General features: G+C 39.6%; 1 protein-coding gene across 7 annotated transcripts in view; it reads left to right on the forward strand.

Moving 5' to 3' along the window:
* LOC139471368 (kazrin-like) overlaps positions 1-15,654 on the forward strand; it is a 174,704-nt gene that overhangs the window by 137,752 nt on the left and 21,298 nt on the right. For all 7 annotated transcript variants that reach the window (XM_071253695.1, XM_071253696.1, XM_071253701.1 and 4 more), the window contains 2 exons: positions 10,913-11,257; positions 13,202-13,417. In XM_071253695.1, the coding sequence (XP_071109796.1) occupies positions 10,913-11,257; positions 13,202-13,417 (561 nt within the window). The remainder of the gene's footprint in view (positions 1-10,912; positions 11,258-13,201; positions 13,418-15,654) is intronic.

The raw sequence follows: 15,654 nt of genomic DNA on the forward strand, positions 1-15,654 counted from the left end.
CAGGATGGCAACAGTGTTTATGTGATTTCAAGAAGCCCTGGAATACATCCAGATACTTGTGGTATAAAGAGGGCTTATGCTGATAGCGAAATCGTATCAACTGCCTCTTGTGGTGAGTTACTTGGTTCTGTGAAATAGTGCTCGAGGTTGCGTTAACCTGGGAGACATCGGTGAGAGGAAATCTCCTTCCCAATGCAGAGTCGATGCAGACATAGTATTAGAAATCATTAGGTCGCCCTAACCTGCTTTGTGGATGGCCTTTGTTTACTCTCCACTGGTGGAGGTCGATTACTGGTCTATCAAAGTATATTGGTGAAAACTCTGTGGTGACTGTTAATGTGTTTTGGGGAAATTTTCTATAAATTTCGGTAATTGATGTAAATGAGAATGCTTAGTGCTATGACATGCTTATATTAAAGTGGGAGAGTTATTGATATTAGGCTGAAATAAGGTATTTATTTGATTTTCATTCAAATTGTTCAAAACTGATTTGGTAGGCATATTTATTTAGATTATGATCAAACCCACCCACCCTAGATTATGATCAAACCCACCCACCCTAGATAACGATCAAACCCACCCACCCTAGATTATGATCAAACCCACCCACCCTTGATCATGATCAAACCCACCCACCCTAAATTTACGATCAAACCCAGTCTAGAGTATGATCAAACCTACCCTAGATTACAATCAAACCCACCCTAGATTACTTTCAAAACCCAGTCTAGATTAAGTTTTGCTTGCTGAATTCCACAAATCATCCTGAGAAGAAGAAAAATGTGTTGTATAATAAACGATTTAATAGACTAGTCAATAAGAGTGACAGCCAACTGTTTGCTCTCACTGTAGTAATAACAGAGACTATTGTGCCGTAGGCCTTGCTTCAGGTGGCATTTGGTGTTCAGAGGTTCACAGAGATAGGACTAGGAGGGGTAGGGAGGATAGAAGTGAGGGAGCCACCAATTTTTTGTTATTTCAGCAGTCAAGGTAGAGCCCTGGCCAAAACAGTTTGGCACGCATGACCTGTCTCGGAAGGAGTTAAGAGGCATGTCAATATTTGTATGTTTCAACACAAGGGCTGCTGGAGTAGACCGCTGGGTTATTAAGAAAATACAACTGAATGTAGGTATATGGGACAGCCTGGAAACTGTGGAGTCATTCTGTACGTTTCATTTGGACAATAAGATTCAGGGGTTAGGATTTAAATGAATTTTTGTAGTGTTAGTTCAAACTGGGAGATGTGTGAGTTTGTTTGAACATTGAAAGCAATAAAGGCTGATAGATTCAACATATTACACGGAATGTTAAACGGCTTCAATGTTGGACACAGAATGTTAAATGGCTTCAATGTTGGACACAGAATGTTAAATGGCTTCGATATTGGACACAGAATGTTAAAAGGCTTCAATGTTGGACACAGAATGTTAAAAGGCTTCAATGTTGGACACAGAATGTTAAATGGCTTCAATATTGGACACAGAATGTTAAAAGGCTTCAATGTTGGACACAGAATGTCAAAAGGCTTCAATGTTGGACACAAAATGTTAAAAGGCTTCAATGTTGGACTCACAATGTTAAAAGCTTCAACATTTCACACAGAATGTCAAATGTTTCAATGTTTGACACAGTGTTAAAATGCTTTAATGTTTGACACAGTATGTCAAAAGGCCCAAAGCTATTGACTTAATATTTGACACAGAAAGCTATAGACTCAATAAAGTCACAGAATGCTATTGAATGATATGTCTGGTCCTACAGACGTCATGTCAGGAATTATTAACTGTAAAATTACCTGATACAACATTGCTGGAGGTGTGGAATATTGGCATTCTGTCACGTATACTGTGAATTCAGTTCTTTGAAGACCTTTATTCCTACAAAGTATCATTATCTTTGTAGCATAGAGTATAGGTAGTGTATATATGTCTATACACAACATGTCTAAGGAAATAGCTATAAAGCAATAACTCAAGCCTTTATCTATGTCAGGGTGCCCAATAGTGTATGCTCATGTCATAAACTGTGTTATACACTGGACTGTGTACTTGTGAACACTTCATATAATGACAACCCAGCTCTAAGCTGAATGACAGCACCATAGCTACACCCAGGCCCAGAAACAGTTAGCCACGTGCCCCAGGGTGCCACATTCAGACAAGTAACAACAATCTTCAGTTTGCAATGTTATCTTTAATTTGTGGTCTAGTGTTTTGAAGATTGGTTGGTTTAGCTGTTCAGATTTTTGTTTAGTATTCTGTTATGTGAACAATATGCCATTTTTAAGGGGTTTGCTATGTGTTATCATTATAAGGACTAGTGGATGAAAGCTGTTAGTCTCGAGACCTGGTCAGAATCAGTGACTTGGCTGACTGCATGTCATCGTACCGATGCCGATCACTGGTTTATCTGGTTCACACTTGATTGTTTACAGACTGTTGTCGTATAGCTGGAATAGTGCTGAGTGAGGCGTTGAACAACAAACAAACAAATATAACAAAGGGAATTCGGTTTAGCTGTTCAGATTTTTGTTCAGTATTCTGTTATGTGAACGTTTCTACTTTTTTAGTGTTTTGATGATCCATCCATCTTAACCTTGTGGGGATTCTGGTTACTGCAGGTCCCAAGTAACCTATTCTTGCCGTACGAGTCCGCTATCAGTGTTAGAAACTGGCACTAGTCCTATAGTCCTTGCCAAACTGCCCAATAGTTAAGGTATCATAAGGACTAGTAGAAATTTGCCATTTTTAAGGGGTTTGCTATGTGTTATCATTATAAGGACTAGTGGATGAAAGCTGTTAGTTTCGAGACCTGATAAGAATCTGTGACTTGGCTGACTGCATGTCATCTATCGATGCCGATCACTGGTTTATCTGGTTCACACTTGATTGTTTACAGACTGTTGTCGTATAGCTGGAATAGTGCTGAGTGAGGCGTTGAACAACAAACAAACAAATATAACAAAGGGAATTGTATGAGTTAATCTTCCTAAGCCAAAGGTCACCTTCCTAAACCTAGCACCTAAAGCCTCAGATACACAAGCAGTGGTAATATTTTTACCGCTTGTTCTTGAAGACCAAAAGAGTGTCTTATAGCTGGGACATGTTTATTTTCTGTGTATAAATATGTCAACTCTTTCAAAGTAGGTGTTGAAAGGAGACTATATGGGACAGCTACAGTACACAATCTCAGTGTCTATATTATATCTATTTCCACTGATTGTTAGCTGAACAGCCTGTCCTTGTGCCATTTTACTTTGACATCTCTCGCTTCGATGCAAGAAACCTTGACATATTAAAGGCCTTATTGTATTATCGGGGCAGGGGGGTAGCTTAGGGGTTAAAGCGTTCACTCTAACACGAAAGACCTGGGTTCGATTCCCCACATGGGTACAATGTGTGAAGCCCATTTCTGGTGTCCCCTGTCGTGAGAGTGCTGGAATATTGCTAAAAGCGGCGTAAAACCATACTCACTCACTATTGTATTATCAAAGGGGTTAAATACTCCCATAGACTGACATCTAGTCCCTAACATGATAATCATTTACAAGAAAACATCTGTTAAATTATCTTAAATATATTATAATAAAAAGGAGCCCAGAGACGTGAAACATATTTAGCCAACCCACAGAGGTGACTGTTTGTAAAAAAAACGTACATATTTATGGAGAACAACTTCTGTTTTTTTTGCATGTTGCGATGTTTCGATGTAGATTCTTACACAGTTATCAAGCTGGCTGCTGGTGTAAAAATCTACATCGAAACAGATCTGTATGCAATAAACCAGAAGTTGTTATCCATAAAGTTGTACATTTTCTTACTTACTCACCAACTTCTAGAATGCCAGGCAAACAGTTAGAGGAGACTCTTTGATACATTGGGGGTGGCTCCTGGAGGAGAAGAAATATATCTTTAAAATAATCTGTTCCCAAATATGCTGGAAAAAATCAGTTAGTTTCAATACTTGACAGGCTGATACGGCATGTATATCATGGCACAAAGTATTGCCATGCATAACACCAGGGCTCACTTGCACAAAGAGATCTTAGCGCTACGACTATTGTAAGCCTATGTTAAAGCATGGGAGTTACGATCATCTTAGCACTAAGATTGCTTTGTGCACCTGGGCCCAGGAGGACTCGTTACAACTGAGGTTGTACGTGTATCATGACGTTGACATCTCTTACCCTGTCAGTAATTGAATCTGGACCCAACAAACCAGTGGTTGATAGAATGAGCCATGTATATCAGGATTGTCCAACAAATCAGCCCGGCAACAGCTTGATCCTCCATAGTTGGGTTCATAATGCTGACGTAGGATTTCCAGCTTAGAAAAGCTCCCCAGTGACCTATGCTAGCTGTAAGAGGTGACTAAACGGTTCATGTTCAGTGACTTGGTCGATTGTGAGCCATCATTCCCTGCCGTGAAGATCTGGGTAGGATAGGTCTTCAGCAACCCATGCTTGCCATAAAAGGCGACTATGCTTGTTGTAAGAGGCAACTAATGGGATCACGTGGTCAGGCTCGCTGACTTGGTTGATGCATGTCATCGATCCCAATTGCCTGGATCGATGCTCATGATATCAATCACTGCATTATCTGGTCCGGACTAGATTATTTACAGACCGCCGTCATATAGCTGGAATATTGTTGAGTGCAGCGTTAAACAACAAACCAACCAACCAACCCTGATGGCTTGGATTGTTGTTCACAATATCAATCACTGGATTGTCTGGTCCAGGCTCGGTGGCCGCCCTCATATTGGTGAGTGCTATGTTAAACAACAAACATAGAGAGAGTTAGTGTTTTTTAACACAGCAGTTATTGTTGAAATACGATCAGGTAAATACATGGGGCCTGTGCTTCAGCCTGGTCTCCATTTCCAGTGAAGATCTGGATCTTGTAAGTAGCGCTAAGCATGAAATTGAGACATTATAATGGCAGTCATTAACGTCTAAATTGATATGGTATAACATTAGTGTCAACAGGCTTGAGACCCCCCTGAAGATGTGGGTTAGAAGTGGTCTTCAGTTCCACATGTTTATCGTGAGAGGCAACTAACAGGATCGGGTGGTAAGGCTCACTGGCATGGTTGATGTATGTCATCCCATCCAAGTTGTGTTCCCTCGATGCTCATGATGTCAATCACTGGATTATCTGTAATCATACAGTATTACATGTTGCCCTTATCGACACTCTATTTGTTTGTCCCCTGTCATCATATTTGTGGGGGGGCACGGGTGGCCCAGTCGTCTAAGGCGCCGCGATTCGCTGTGCAGAGTTGCGTCCCTTGGGCACGCCAGAAACCTATGATTGTGGGTTCGAATCCCGGTTCGCCCCGATTTTGTTTCTAGGTTTGTCAGCACCATACCCGTGCTCGTGGGTTTCACTGAAGTGGTTGTTAATGCCTGAGACCTGCATCACTTCGGGCTTTCCTCCCACATTAAGCTGACACGCCGTGATATAACTGGAATACTGTTAAAAGCGGCGTTAAACCCAACTCACTTACCACTCATATTTGTGGAATATTGCTAAAAGCAGCATAAAACCATATTCACTCACTCACCCACAAGTGATCCATGTTCATGATGTAAATCACTAGATTGTCTGGTCCATATTTGATAATTACTGCCAATTCACCAGGGTCTAGTCGTGTGAAATATTGCAGAGTTCAGCATTTAACAACAAACAGGATTGAGAAAGTAGTCCTTAACTTGAGTTTGATGGACTGTCAAATCGTTGGGGCCTCGTCCCTGAGAGTAATGACCGCAACATACACAATGATTTCCTCCTCGATATATACTAGTCAGGTCTACTATGACTCAACTTAGACCATCAACAAAGAAATAACCATAAAACGCTCAATTACACCCGATGTAGATAATGCCTAGCTGTTAACAACAGTTTGTGTCATGCAGTGACAAAAATTACTGACTGTGATCCGATAAATATGACAGAAACGACACTGTAGGTTTGTGGAATTGATACTACAGTAAAGTTGTCCTTGTTTTGTTGCGAATGATTCATGTTTTCCACTTGGATGGCGACAGGTTTCCGGCAAGGAAAATGTGTCAAAAAAAATGTCTGAAGGCACAATGTTTGTATAGAAAGTTTAAGCACACCTTTACGATTGTGTTCGAATAATGGCTGTATCATGCCCGGGGGAAGCCCAATGTCAAGTCTAGTGGTGGTGTGAAAATATGCTGAGCCAGCAAAATATGTCAGCGTGGAGTTATCTTTGGAAGGGTTGCTTTCCCAGACTGAATTATCAGGGCAGACACATAGAGATTGTTATCTATGTATTTTCCTGTATTGTAAATATCCTGCATTAGGAATCAATACTGTAAACTATGGTTATAACTAATTTAAAGGGAGCATTAATTGTTTGTTATAACTGTAGTTCATTATAAGCATATATATACACAGCAAATGACCTGGGCAAAAGGAACAGTTTGTTATATCCGTCAGTTCGTTATAACAGTGTTTGTTATAAACGTAGTTAACTGTCATTGTATTTTGCAAGCCACGCATTGGGCAACCCTTATTTAAACTTATTGAGAATGTTAGTCGTTTGTTTATTGAGCAAGTAGGCATTGCATCGAAGTATGGAGATTATTCTTGTTCCTCCAAGATAACCTGATTTGCATGTCTATCAGATTTGTTTATCACCATCCATTATATGATAAATGTAGTTGAATAATTAAATCTGAAGTTGCGTCATAGAAAGTTGAAAAATTTGCATGGAAATAGCCTATTCAAACTATTACAAAACAAGATTAGAAATTATATTTGTTTGTTTTCACTAAACTGCAAATTTGATCTGCTAGTGCTACAATTGCCATGTACATATGTAAAAGTGGTCACTAGTCCCTCAATTTTACTTGTCTCTGAGTGGTAATCCACAGGAAATGTCATTAGTCCTTTCTGAGTTCGTAGTCTTGGATTAGGTTACCTATGTCATTTATCCTTACAGAATAATCTGCACAATATCAACCCCAGGCTGAATCCTATAAAACAGGTATCAATTGAAGTGATTGGAGTTGATATTTGTCTTGTTCTGTAGTTATCGCGCCTGTGCTGGGGCATTACGAACTGATATTGCCCAACTGGCAGCATCCCGCTGTGTGATGGATGGGAGGAGCGATATGTATCAAGACTTGATGGTTTTCCATAGCAGTTTATGAAATTGATAGAGATCTGGTGTTTGTTGGATGGATTCTGCCATTTCTCAAAATTGATGTTGCTACTGATGGTCAATAATAGGATATTTTCATCATTAGAGCCTGAATATTAGTGTAGGAGGATGATTTTTGTTGCTTCAGTATGTCAATATATTATCACCAGGGCTTTATTAAGGGTTCCAGACTTAGACCTCTTGGCATCCTTCATCACAACTACAACATGACTTAGTAATTTGTTTGTTTGTTGTTTAACGCCGCACTCAGCAATATTACAGCTATATGAAGGCGGTCTGTAAATAATCGAGTCTGGACCAGACAATCCAGTGATTGACATCATGAGCATCAATCCAGGCAATTGGGATCGATGACATGCATCAACCAAGTCAGCGAGCCTGACAACCCGATCCGGTTAGTCGCCTTTTAGGACAAGCATAGTTGCCTTTTATGGCAAGTATGGGTTGCTGAAGACCTATTCTACCCCGGAATCTTCCCGGGTGTACTGACATTGTCTGCAGACTTTGGGCCGAATATCAGCCTCAGAGCAGGTATATATGAATCCTAGGTTTTGTAGTTTTGTATGAATTAATCTGAGTAGACCTCATCAAGATTGCATTTTGATGAAAGGAAATTAAAAACACCAAACATGTCATTTTCCTTTTGAGTGAGTGAGTATGTTTTTTAGCAATATTCCAGAAATATCACAGTGGGGAATCGAACCTGGGTCCTCGGCATGCCGGGCAACCACTTTAACCACTAGGCTACATCACATTGTCTTTTTAAGTAAGAGTGAGTGAGTGAATATGGTTTTACGCCGCTCTTAGCAATATTCCAGCAGTATCATGGCGGAGAACACAAAAAATGTGCTTCACACATCGTTAATACACACTCACTTATTCATTAAGCCAACACACTGTAAAATTACTGAAATATGGGGATTCCAAATTCACATTACTTTAAGATCACGAATATCTTGATAACACCTTGGCTTTATGTGTGATATTCCATGAAGATCTGGTGCTCTGAAACACGTCATCAGAAAGCCCTATTGTTTATTGCCAGTGTTTTGGGCACAGTGCCACTATCTTGTAAATGCTCTATTTCTGTAGTATGAACATGTGTAGATTCCGATTGTAGTGACAGGAGGTGAAGGTCAAGGCCACATATTTGATAGGGTAAGCCTCGGCAGTGTGTTTAGTGAAGGATCTTGTGGCTGTGGATTTGTCAACAGAGTGGATTAATGTATAAATATTCCCGTGTTCAAACCTTGAGCTTTGTATGACAAAAATGGTATGAAAATATAACTTAACTGTGAAGATTGTGGCTGTGGTTTGGTTTGAGGGAAGTGTCTATCGTGGAACATGTAAAAATGTGGATCGTAGGGATGGACATTTTCTACTTTTCTGAAATATGATTCCCACAACAGCCTCTCCCTCTACTGATGTTTGATCATAACAATAAAGAAATGTGATAACATGGTTTGGCATCAAGGGTTGAAAGAATGTAATATTGCCTAGATTTAACACTGCCAGTATTTAATATATTTGTTTATGGTGACATTTTCATGATATCATATGTTCACATGACAGTGTCATGAATCGAGGGCCTTTGTCTTTGGCTGCGGAAGATGAATAATATTGCCCAGCTGATTCTGGACCCCATATATTTTATTTTTCAACATTTGGGTTGTGATAATGATCCTTGATTTTTTTCTTTTTTCAATTATGTCAGTGTTAAAGAGTATTAAAAAAACTTTGTAATAACAAGCATGCAGGGAAACTAGGTGCATGCATTTTTTAAGGTTTCAGTATGAGAAAGCATTGGGTCAGTAAGCACTATGATATGAATTAATAGCATTTGTTGATGATATTTATTGATAGTATAATGTATTGAATGTACAAAAGCAGACTTTTCATCAATAGATTGTTTGTGAATTGTTTGTGAATTATGGACCGGATGGCTTACATTTCCGAAATAAATACATGCATACCAGTGTTCTTCATAAAGTACGAGTCAATATGACCATGTCTAATTTTAGAAACATAATTTAGAGGGTCTAGATTACAATCCCACACCAGTAAACTTCAAGAACTCCTGGGTCCCTTTAACCCTAAGGTTGCTGTGCATACCGTAGTCGACGTAATAAGCGCCCTGCTCTAATAAGCGCCCACGGCGATATTTGCTAATATATCGGCTAGTGAACAATACCAATTAGCACCCCTTCCGATTGATCAATGTACACAACACTTATTTATTCGCGTATAATACGCACTTGTGTGTTGTATGCACCCTTAATTATGGGCAATGAAATTCTGGAAAAATATATCTGTCGTATATAAACATTTCAGGCTGTCAGCATAAACCACGAAATTTATCTTTCAACTCTGTCTTTTCACCAAAATAATATTCTAATAAGAGCCCCCTATTTCTAATTTTGAGAGCGCCCTGGGCGATTATTACGTCGAATACGGTATTCTTCGCGACTTGGAATCTAAGAGTTAACTAATTGAAAAGAATACAGCTTTTCAATATGATGGTTTTGATACTACTCATCTTTTGATAGGTTAATCAGGTATGTCATTCTATTATAGTATACACATGACACACGAGAGTAAGTTTGGAGTATCATGGAAAGATAAATATATCCCTATGAAAGGTGGAGTAGATATGCATTCACACAAGGAACGAAACCATCAAGAGAACAGAATAGGTTTCATGCATATGTTACACTGCATATTGAGTCATGTGCTCTGGCAACTAAATTTGCCTGCAGCTTGTGCTGGGATGACTTTGATAGATGCCTTGACCTTCCATCAGGTCATGCTAACCTTGTGTAAGAAGATAGATTTGTTGATTAACAATGTATTTATAGTGCTTTGGTTCATATCGCGAGGAAATGTATGTAAGAATTAGAAAGATATATGGACAATAACGTTGGGTTTTCCTCAAAGATATGATCTTATCAATAAATAACAATATACCGTATTTGACGTAATAAGCGCCCAGGGCGCTCTCAAAATTGGATATAGGGGGCTCTTATTAGAATATAATTTTAGTGAGAGAAAAACAGAATTACAGATCGTAAATTTTGTGGTTTATGCTGACAGCCCGAAATGATACAAAAGAAAAGTATATGCGTATTATACACGACAGATATATTTTCCAGAATTTAATTGCCCATAATTAAGGGTGCATATATCACACGAGTGCGTATTATACACGAATAAATAAGTCTTGTGTACATTGATCAATCGAAAGGGGTGCTAATTGGGATTGTTCACTAGCCAATAAACTAGTAAATATCGCCGTGGGCGCTTATTACGTCGAATACGGTATGCTATGACAGTTATTCATGCTTGGTGAGCACAGGTGTGTTACAGGAGACAGGTGTATTGAAGTTTTTTGTTTGTTTGTTTGTTGTTACAAATTAAACTGGCTGTAAACAATCCTCTTACTGAATATATATTGCAATTGTGCCAGATATCTGGATGGCCGGATATTTCGACACTTCTACAGATTACATTATGTCATATGGCTGAAAGGATTGATTTTCCCAAACCTGTATTTTATTCTGAAATGTGTTTGTTAGAAAGCCTACAGCAGGTAGTTATGGCAGCATGTCCGGTCCTCTGAAAGTGACAGTTCAATGACATGAACCAGATCTGTTTAGTTGCAGTGTGAATCAGGTCATAGAATTCATTCAGCATCAATTTCATTTGATTTTTTCTTTTGAAGCCATTCAATCCTTGGACTCGCTGAATGACCAGATCGTGCAATACATCTTCGCACAGAATAATGTCGACCTTGACCTTGAAAAGGACCTGTCACCACGGGAACGAGAAACACTCAAGTCCTCCATGGTTTTGATCCGTGGACTGCTTATAGATGCTCAGTCAAAATTTCGGAAAATGGTTGATGATAATCGGCAACTTGCAGTGAAGATTGACGGATCAATCCAAGCAGCAAACCAAGAGGTTAACGTACTGCGAGCAGAGCTGGCGGATACCAACAAGAGGCTGTCACAGATTACGCTCACCAACGATCTCAAGGTGGAGAAGGCCACGCAATCCGAGAGTGACAGTAAGTTTGATTCCGTGACAATTCCAGGGCATTATACAGACTTAATGATCCCATCAGTGAAAGGTACTGGGCACTTACTGCATCCGGAATTGGTGCCAGACATGCATAACACATTATGTTAACACCACTAGAATGCTGTCATAATGTCAAATACATTGTATACAGAAAATTCAAGTTTGTTTTTGAAATTTTTCCTGTCTAAGGAATACAGGTTCCACATTTGTCGAAGCTTCCTTGGCCTGAAAGTTTTAAAGATGGTAATTTCATCGTTTTATAATTTCTACGATGGCAGTGCGGGGTGTTGAACATTCTGATATTAAGGGACAGAAGGCAAAACATTACTTTACCTCAGTGACTCAAGGCTCTGAAGATTACTGGAAATATATATACTGTATTCAACATAATAATAAGTGACCTGCTCTAATAAGCTCCCACGGAGATATTTGCTAATGTAATGGCTAGTGAGTGAGTGAGTTGGGTTTAACGCCGCTTTTAACAGTATTCCAGTCATATCACGGCCTGTCAGCTTAATGTGGGAGGAAAGCCCGAAGTGATGCAGGTCTCAGACGTTTACCACTTCGGTGAAACCCACGAGCACGGGTATGGTGCTGACAAACCTAGAAACATAATTGGGGCGAACTGGGATTCGAACCCACAATCATAGGTTTCTGGCGTGCCCAAGGGACGCAACTCTGCACAGCGAATTGCGGCGCCTTAGACGGCTGGGCCACCCGTGCCCCCGTAATGGCTAGTGAATAATCCCAATTAGCACCCCTTCTGAATGATCAATGTACACAAGACTTATTCATTCGTGTATAATACGCACTCGTATATATACTTTTCAGGCTGTCGAAATTTACGATCTTTCAACCTGTTTTTTTTTTTTCACCCAAATAATATTCTAAAAAGAGCCCCCTATTTCTAATTTGGAACGTGACGTGATATGACCCTTGGGCACATATAATTTTTATGAACCCTGATATGTTTGCCCTCGTAGGTAATATAATGAGCTCTGTTTGCTAGCCTGGTGGTCAAAGTGTTGACTTGTCATGCCGATGTTCATCAGACCCTGTTTGGCGGTCAGGTAGCCTAGTGGTTGAAGCGTTCAATCGTAACGCCGAAGACCCGGGTTCGATTCCCGACATGGGTACAATGTGTGAAGCCTATTTCTGGTGTCCCCCGCCGTGATATTGCTGGAATATTACTAAAAGCGGCGTAAAACCATATTCACTCACTCACTCAGACCCTGTTTGATTCCCTGCATGGTTCAGTGAGTCTGACCCGATCTTCAGGCATGCAACTTGGCACAGCCTGCTAGCTCGAGTCCGTCTAATGTTCAAGATATCCTTGGGCCTGTAGAATTCCAGGTTTTTGTAATGGATGTCCGCATTTGCTATCACTATTTGAGCTAGTGATTGGTTGAGGTTAGTTTACATCCTTATTCCTGGAAACCCCTCTTACTGATAGGGCTGTGTATTGGCAAAGAAATTGCATTACAATGTATTGCAGTACAGGTATCTTTATAGCAATATGTATTGTGATATTGGGAGCTAAAGTGTTTGACAGCGACTGACACTGATTGTATGTGCAGATTCTATTTTCTACTCAAGTAAATATTACTCAGCATGGTCAGTCACCGCCAATTGGTAGTCATGGATACCGGGGAGATAACAATATGAAAGAAAAATCACTTCCCCATTTTTGAGTTTTTGTCAATACATTTTGAGGGGAAACATAATTTATGAATGAATTTCTGTGTAGATTTTAGCTTAAACAATATAATTGATTAACGTATATACGAGAACACAAAAAAATATTGAAATACGTATCATCTGCAAAGTGTATTGCAGTATATGATGACTGATGTTTCCGAAGCCACAAATCACCTCTGTACAAGTGAGCTGTCATGAATTACTGCATACATGTATGTACTTGTCCTGTCAGACTGCCTGCGGCACAAGTCGGACGAGGAGAATGAGTTGACGAAGATGAAGGAGGAGAACCTCCGCCTGGAGGCAGCGGTCAAGTCTCTCACGCGGGAGGTTCAGGAGCTCAAGCTGGCGAAGGCAGTTAGCAGTGAACAACCAAGCTATGGGGAGCTCAAGCTGGAGCTCATCCAGACCCGCCAGGAGGTCAACAGGGCCAAGGAAGCACTTCAAGGTCAGTTGTCTCCCCCTTGAAATTAAAGTTATGTCCCTTTGTTTTACACAAAAGATGCATCAACAGGCCCAAATATAAACACTTCAAGGTGAGTTGTTTCAACCTTGAAATAAAACTTCTTGTGTCCCTTTGTTTTACACAAATAATGCATCAACAGGGCCAAATATAAACACTTCAAGGTGAGTTGTCTCAACCTTGAAATAAAACTTCTTGTGTCCCTTTGTTTTACACAAATAATGCATCAACAGGGCCAAATATAAACACTTCAAGGTGAGTTGTCTCAACCTTGAAATAAAACTTCTTGTGTCCCTTTGTTTTACACAAATAATGCATCAACAGGGCCAAATATAAACACTTCAAGGTGAGTTGTCTCCCCCTTGAAATAAAACTTCTTGTGTCCCTTTGTTTTACACAAATAATGCATCAACAGGGCCAAATAAACACTTCAAGGTGAGTTGTGTCCCCGTTGAAATGAAAGTTGTGTCCCTTTTTTACACAAATAAGGCATCAACAGGGCCAAATAAACACTTCAAGGTGAGTTGTGTCCCCTTTGAAATGAAACTTGTCTCCCTTTGTTTTGCACAAATGATCCATCAACATGGTCAAGGACGTTAACACCTCAATATTATTTCTAAAAGATGAAAGAATGGAGTGACTGCAAAAAAGTGTTTTTACCTTATACAATGTGTCAGCCTAGATTAACTTGAATAAAACATCACAGTTTATTTTTTACAATGGAGTATTCAGGATATTTGTCTTAACGTTTTACAGTCATCAGGGAAATCTAGTTAAGGAATCTTTTTTCAGTCACTTCATCCAAGCACTGGCAGATGTGGTCAACCCAATTCCGTCCAGACATTTTACGATCTGCACATTGTGCTCCCTGAGTAGACTGAACCGAATATTTCTCTCCCATAATAACCCGACTTCTTATTCTTCTGTCTCATCTTATTGAAAGATGTAAAGAACATCTCCCATTTCCCAGTAATGGACTGGATTCCCCGGAGACTCCGAGTTATGGCCCTGGTAAGGTGATCGCGGACCACAGATGGCGCTGTGGAGAGAAGGTTGTTTCGTTTCACCACAGAAAATGTCAGCACATGCACCAATAGATTCTATCTGTTGTAAATAAACACCAGATACCTGTTCCAGGACAGACATTCAGTACACCTCATCAGTGGAAATACTAGTCAGGTCCATCGCTGAGAATAAACTTGTGGAACTTGAGTTGCATCTTGAACATGAGGTCTCAATTTATAATGTCATTCCCTGTTGTAGGTGTATATATGTCATATTCCAAGTAAGGGGGGTGCATATGTAATATTCCTTGTAAGGTCAGTGTTCCCGTTTACCGGTAATTACCTGGTAATTCATGTGACTGCCAGTCCCTGTGGACCGGCAAATAAAGTACCCCATTAATCTTTGTTGAACAAAACATTGCCGATATTCATATAAGTATTTTTTCGACCGAAGTCAGCTTGTCTGTCCATCAGGGTTTCCCCTGTCTATTTTTAGTGTAAATAACATTCACTTGGCTTTGAAATTAAATCTTTATTTCTAACGACTTAGACATGAAATATTCAAAAAGAAAGAGAGAAAATTGTTACTGAACGTTGTGTGTGATGTGCAGATCTATCTGAGCTACTTCAGATATGATGTCATGGCATTAAACCTGATGTTGAAAGAATTAAATCCAGGTAACTTTCATACAGTTTTTGATTTGTTGAAAGTCGGGACTGATAAAAATTAGGGGGACTGGTATTTTTTAAAGTTGCCAAAAAGTTTCAAAAGCCAGCGGGAACACTGAAGGTGTATATATGTCATATCCCCGGTGTATATATGTCATATCCCCTGTTAGGTGTATACATATGTAATATTGCTTGTTACAAGGTGAACATGGCACATTCCATATTACAGAAGTACATATGTAATATTCCTTATTACAAAGTCTATATGTCACATTCCCTGCTGGGAGGTGTACATATGTAATATTCCTTGGCACAAGGTGTATATATGCCATATTAGAAAGCTCTACATTATGGTGTGAAGCCAATTTCTGGTGTCCCCCGCGGTGATATTGCTGGAATATTGCTAAAAGCGGCGTAAAATCAAACTCACTCACTCACTACATTATGGTCCCAGTTATATGAGGTACATATGTCATATTTAAGATAATTGTTTAAATAAATAAATCTGTGTATCTAAAACCGGCTCATTTCCGAAGAAAGTAATTAGTT

Source organism: Haliotis cracherodii, unplaced genomic scaffold (assembly GCF_022045235.1).
Source record: "Haliotis cracherodii isolate W230 unplaced genomic scaffold, xgHalCrac1.p SCAF_22, whole genome shotgun sequence".
Taxonomy (NCBI): domain Eukaryota; kingdom Metazoa; phylum Mollusca; class Gastropoda; order Lepetellida; family Haliotidae; genus Haliotis; species Haliotis cracherodii.